The sequence below is a fragment of the Saccopteryx bilineata genome, chromosome 1, assembly GCF_036850765.1.
Source record: "Saccopteryx bilineata isolate mSacBil1 chromosome 1, mSacBil1_pri_phased_curated, whole genome shotgun sequence".
NCBI lineage: Eukaryota > Metazoa > Chordata > Mammalia > Chiroptera > Emballonuridae > Saccopteryx > Saccopteryx bilineata.
This window is the reverse complement of record NC_089490.1, coordinates 401039054-401044518: the sequence shown is the minus strand read 5'-3', so window position 1 is coordinate 401044518 and position 5465 is coordinate 401039054. Positions and strand designations below refer to the sequence as shown.

At 56.2% G+C, this 5465-nt stretch overlaps 1 protein-coding gene across 1 annotated transcript; it reads right to left on the bottom strand.

Annotated features, from left to right (window-relative positions):
* Window positions 1-289: 289 nt before the first annotated feature.
* On the bottom strand, window positions 290-5074 carry NPAS4 (neuronal PAS domain protein 4). The gene is made up of 8 exons (XM_066254067.1): window positions 4815-5074; window positions 3993-4144; window positions 3709-3811; window positions 3329-3590; window positions 3040-3149; window positions 2559-2694; window positions 998-2433; window positions 290-318 (listed from the first exon to the last, which is right to left on the bottom strand). Exons 1-8 carry the CDS (start codon window positions 4987-4989, stop codon window positions 290-292), a joined length of 2403 nt encoding a protein of 800 aa, XP_066110164.1. The 5' UTR covers window positions 4990-5074.
* Window positions 5075-5465: the final 391 nt, after the last annotated feature.

Genomic DNA, 5465 nt, shown 5'->3' with positions numbered 1-5465 from the left:
GGAAGTGAGACTCCCCCATTCTCCGCTTGAAATCCCATTCAAGGAAACTCACTACGAGTGAATACAGATTGAAATGGAAACTGGGATTGCTGGAAGTCTCTAAATTTTAAAAAGAAGCTTCCCTCCCTTGCCCTCCCACCTCCCCCTACCCAATCTTGCAGGGCCTGGGGAATCAGATATATCCCCCTCCAGCCCATAGAATCCCCCCAACAGTCCTGGGAGGGTGGAGAGCAGCTCCACGTCTTGATGACAATATGCCATACTTGACGACGTTAAGTCACAGACTTATTCAAAACGTTGTTTCCCCTCCACTTCCATCTGGAGAAAGACACACAGAGAGAGGACAATCAGTAGGCCGATTAGGAAAGATAAGTTGAGGATGTGGCACATAGTGTGGCTTCAAATATGTCAGCCCAATAACTGAATGATCTCTGAATAACCAGAGAGAGGTTCAACAGAAAGGGGAGTAATTTGGATGGAAGAAGTAAAATTATGGCTATAGTTTTGGGAAGGACAGAGTCATAACATGGAGTCTTTCTTACTTTTCCAAACACCTGTAAACCCTTACTCTGTATTCCCTCTAGGGGGTAAGAATACTGAGCTAGGACCCTAATGCCTCTTCCATCAGTTTGTAAATGACCTTAGACAAGTTTCTTTAACTCTGGGACCTAGATTGTCTTCATCTGTAAAATGGGGTGATGATGGCTGATCTAGGTTCTTCAGAGTTTAGAAGTACAAACCATTAGTCAAGGATTCTCTTGCATTTTATCCTACACCCCTAGCCCCTTCCCTCACCCCTAGCCCCTTCCCTCCAGACCTACTTGTATGGAACTTTCATATAGTTTTTCATTGGTTCTTATTCTCAGTGCTACCCTGGGCAGCAGGCAACATTAACAAAATTGAGGTACAGAGAGGGGAATTTACTCATCTAATTCCCCCCAGCATCTCATTGGCAGGACAGGGACTTGAGTTCTTGGAATATATGGGCTAGACTCACCTTTATGGAAGCTGTCTTGAACTTGGCTCTGGAGTTGATGCAACTCATCAGTAAACCCATCATAGGGGAATGCTGAGACACCTGTCTCAAAGGCGGTTTCATATGTGGCCAGGTCCTCCAGGAAGCTATGGTCTTCTGGGGACAGGTTGTTGCAAGGTGATGGGGCCCCTGCTGGGACTGCTGCCTCAGGGTCCTCTGTGCTCCATTCCCCATTGGGGTCTGGGGTAGAGAGATCCATGAAGATGTCTTCCACGGGCGTCTCTTCCAGGAATATGCTATCAGGGTCAGCCAGGAAATCCAACTCCTGGCATTTCCAGGGTTTCAGGTCCAAGCTGAGCACAGGGGGGCCAGCTCCTGATAAGGACAGGTTAGGGTCCAAGGGCTCCAGCCCCCCAAGTGGCTCCAGCCCACCTGTGCAAGCCTCAGCCGAGAAGGGCCTGTCCATACCCTGAGCCAACTGGCTGATCTGCTGGATGAGACGGTCTATCTCATTCTGCTCCTTCTCAGAGTAGTGGAAGAAACTCTGCTTGACTGGAGATGCCTCGGGTGTAAGCAGGCCTTCGGGCACCAGGGGGACGTCCACAGAGAGAGGGCCCCGGAGCTGGGCTAGGGCCAGGAGTGTGCAGTCCCCATTACCAGGGCTGCTAGGACTTGGAGGCAACTTCTCATAGAGAAAACTGCATCCCTCCTGGGCGAAGTAAGTCTTGGTGGGATTGGGACTCAGTTGTTCCGGGAAAGTTTGGCCGGGACTGTTTAGGTGCGCTTGGAATGCTGTGCTGGGAGGAGTCAGCTGCTCATGGGCAGGGCTGCCCAGAGGCTCTGGGAAGGTGGCAGTGCTGGGAAGCAGCTGGTCTGGGAAGTTGGAGGTGCAGGGAGTCAACTGATCTTCATAGCTTCTGGCTGAAGTTTCGATCAGCTGGCCTTGTAGTGGACTAGTCATTGGATCTGGGAAGGTTGCACTGCTGGGTGTCAACTGATCAGAGAAGGTCCTGGTGTTTGGAGTCAGCTGTTCCTGGAGAGAGCTGGATGGAGTGGGCAGGTGGGTTTGGAAGGGCTCATGGAGGCTGAAGAGGAAGGCACAGCCTCCAGGCTGACGGGGTGTATACGGTGGAGTACACACAAGATCCTTGCTCAGGTCGGCTTGAAGAGAAGGCTCAGGGCCAAACGGAAATGTCAGGTAACTGAAACCCAGCTCTTTGGGAGGTCGGGGAAGCTCTTCTGATGTTGAGACAGCACCCATCTCGGGAGCACTGGGGAAACTGGTACTTCTGGGAGCCCCTAAGGCTGGGGCGAAGAGTGGGTTAGGGCTGGAGCAGTGCTCTTGGGAAAGGATGTTCTCAGGGAATGAGGGCAGCATGGCTGGGGTGCCCAGGAAATAGGCTGCCTGAGTGTCTTCAGAGTTCAGCTGCTGGCGAAGGCTCCAGGCCTCCATATTGCTGCAGAGGAGAGAAGTGACCACCTATAAGGATGTGATGTCCATTCCCAAGCAGTTCCTCAATTTGTGTCTCCTCCATGCCCACCTCAGCTGCTCCCCCTCCCCAGCTCTTGCCTTACAGCTCACCTGATTGGGTAGTTATTAGCAATAATGGGGCCCTCTGGACCTTCTGAGTGTAATAGGCAATAAATCCATGCCCAGCCTCCAGGCTTGGCCTGCAGCCTCACTACCATCTCTGCCTGAATATCTCCACTCTCAGCCACTGAGGAAAAAGAAAAAATGCAGAGTTAGAATGCACATCAGACAATACCACCTAAACTATTGCCCTACTGACCTCTCTACTGAGTTGGGGTATCCAAGACATCCTCTTCTGACTAGCCTCACCTGCTCCGTTCAGCTCCCCACCTTGACCTCACCACTCGGAGTTCCCCCAGTTCTGATGCTATTCCCACCTTGACTCCTCACCCTAATGTTCACCCTACAGCATCTAAAACTGTTGGCCTCTAGCATCTACTCAGCATCAGTCTTGATCACAGCCCTTCTTGGTCGGGTCTCCCATGCACTTCTCCAGCTCCCTGTCTTGTCCCCGGCTTCTCTGGACACTCACACAGGCGGTAGTGTTGAGCAGAAGCATGGCCCAGGTCCTCAGGGTGCAGCAGTCCATACCATGACTTACAGAGCAGTTCACTGCGCTCAAAGCCCAGGTAGATTAGGACACTGGGAAAGTGGAAAGGGTGAGGTCAGCTTTCTGTTTTCCCTGCTTGGCCCAGGCCTCTCACTCCCGCCAAGGTCCTCTGCCCCCTTAGATTCCATCCTCCCAGCCCCTGGCTTCCAAATCTAGGGTCCCCTCATCTCTGGTCTGCCTCCCTCCTAGGGTCTGAAAACTCTGGATTTACCTCTCAGAGATGTCCAGTAGGGCCAGGTCCTTAGCATGATGGCTCTGGAACATGGCCAAGAAGAGTGAAGCAGGGCCAGGGCCAAGGCCAGGGCGGGGTCTTGGTTCCAGTGGAGCACAGAAAGCTGTGAACACGGGGTTTCCTGCCCAATAAGCTCCAGGTGGGTGAGCGTGGAATCGGCCTTGAATAAGCACCAGTTTGTTGCCTGCACTCTGGCGCCTAAGGGACTTGGAGGTGTTGAAGCGACAGCGGAAGAGGCGATCTAGGTGAGTGAAGAGAGAAACTGATAAGAGGGCGAATGGCTGGGAAAGATGGCAGATGGGGGGAAGCAAGGCAGCAGGAGGGAGATTAGATTGAGGGAGTGAGAAAGGGGCTCTCACCGGTGTCCAGGGCAGAGGGCAGGGAGAGTTGCTGGCGCACAGTTAGGTGGTCAGCTGGGTCAATGATGTCGTAGATACTGTCACCCTGGGCAACCAGGTCCACCTAGAGAATGGTGAAGAAGAGATAACCATTAGTGAAGGCATCAGAGAAAATTCTGACACATAGCATCTTGCAGGGTACAAGTCCTTGCTCCCAAGTAATTCTTATATTTTCAGAAGTAGAAAGCTCGTGTGTCCCAAGTGTTCCCCAGCCAAAGGTGAGAGAGGCCCCCTCAAGCACTCACCATGGAGTGGCCTAGATGCTCACTGACGCTCTCAGACAGATACAGCAGCTTCCCCTCAGCAGTGAACACAAGCAGAAAGCCCGGTAGTGCAGCCACTATGTCTTCAAGCTCTTGAGCAGAGAGAAGCCCCGTGGGGCCTGCCAGAGGAGTGCCTGCAGGGTGAGAAGACATGGTGAGTCAGGAGCAAGACTAGCATGCAAAGCAGAACTGAGGAACGCAGAAAGTGAAATTCAGAAAATCCAGAGGAGTAGCTCATGGACCTGCCTCTGCACACACCTGTTGACCCACTGCCTGCGACTCTTGCTCAGGGAACCTGTTGCTGGATTTTTAAGTCGAGGCCGGGGCTTCCACATTTCTGGATTTCTGGACCATGGACAGCGCTTTCGAGCCTGCCCTGCTGTTCAGCACCACGGGCAGCGCCTCGAAAGCCGGCGGTGCCCTCGGTACCGCGGAGAGCGCTTCGAGGGCGGCAGAAGCCCTGTCAGCACCGCGAACAGCGGCTTCGCTTTCCCAGGCTCTGGCGGCTCTATCTCCGCAACTTCCCGGGCTTCCCTCTCCGGGCTCCCGGAGCGCCTCTGCGCTGCTGGGACCTGGGGCCATTGTCCTGACTGTGCTCTCCTCGTAAGTCCGGCACCAGGGAGACGGTCCAAGCTCTCTAGACCTCACTCATCCAGCTCTAAGAGCTCAGGAGGAAAAGTGGGAGGTCCCTTTCTCTTCCCAGCTCGCCCCCCTACCCAGGCGGCAGTCCCAGCGGGTCGGTCCCCTTAGCTCCCCGTCCCCGGTAGTCCGCCAGCTCGGGTCTCCGGCAGTCCCCGTGCTCACCTCCAGCGAAGAAGACGCCCTTGCGGGTGTAGATGCAGGCGAGGCTCATGATGTGCAGGTAGGAGAGCCGGACCTTGTCCGCTTCGGCCAGCGGCAGCAGCTCCTTCAGGTTCCGGATCTCGGCGTTGATCTGGTCGCGGCGCGCCTTGGAGGCGCCCTTGGTGGAGCGGTACATGCCTGGACGCCGCGGAGCTCCGGCTCCGGCGCTCCGAACACCTGCGGTTCTCTCCCGAGGCGCCGGTGGCTTCCTCCTGCCGGCTTCCCCGTCTCTCGCTCGGGCTGCGCTCGCGCTCTCCTCTCCTCTCCTGGGCTCCGCTCGGCTGCGCTGCCCCCTCGCCTGCCTCGCTCCGTCTTATATAGCTCCTGCCAGGCGTGGGGGGCTCGCCCGAGAGAAAGGGGGCGGGAGAGCGGGAGGCCGGGCTAGGCGAGCTGCAGCGGGAGCCGCTGGGGGGGCTCCTCCTCCCGCCCGGCTGCCGACGTCATCCCGTGACGTAGAGCGAGAGCGGGAGGGGGCCACCGGGGGGGGGCGGGCCGCGGCCGGGAGGGGGCTGGGCTGGCGGCGGCCGGGCTGCAGGCGGGGGCTGCGCTAGGAAGGCCCGCGACCGGGTGCAGACCCCGCGTCCCAGCGCGTTGAGCCGAGGGGAGAGGCAG

Bases quoted from the DNA above. Each gene is read 5' to 3' on its own strand.
- NPAS4 (XM_066254067.1), bottom strand. From the start codon at position 4,989: ATGTACCGCTCCACCAAGGGCGCCTCCAAGGCGCGCCGCGACCAGATC. The intron at 3,591-3,708 runs GTGAGAGCCCCT...TCACTCACCTAG, and splicing joins GCCCTCTGCCCTGGACACCG to ATCGCCTCTTCCGCTGTCGC. The intron at 319-997 runs GTGAGTCTAGCC...GTCTTTCTCCAG, and splicing joins TCAAGACAGCTTCCATAAAG to ATGGAAGTGGAGGGGAAACA.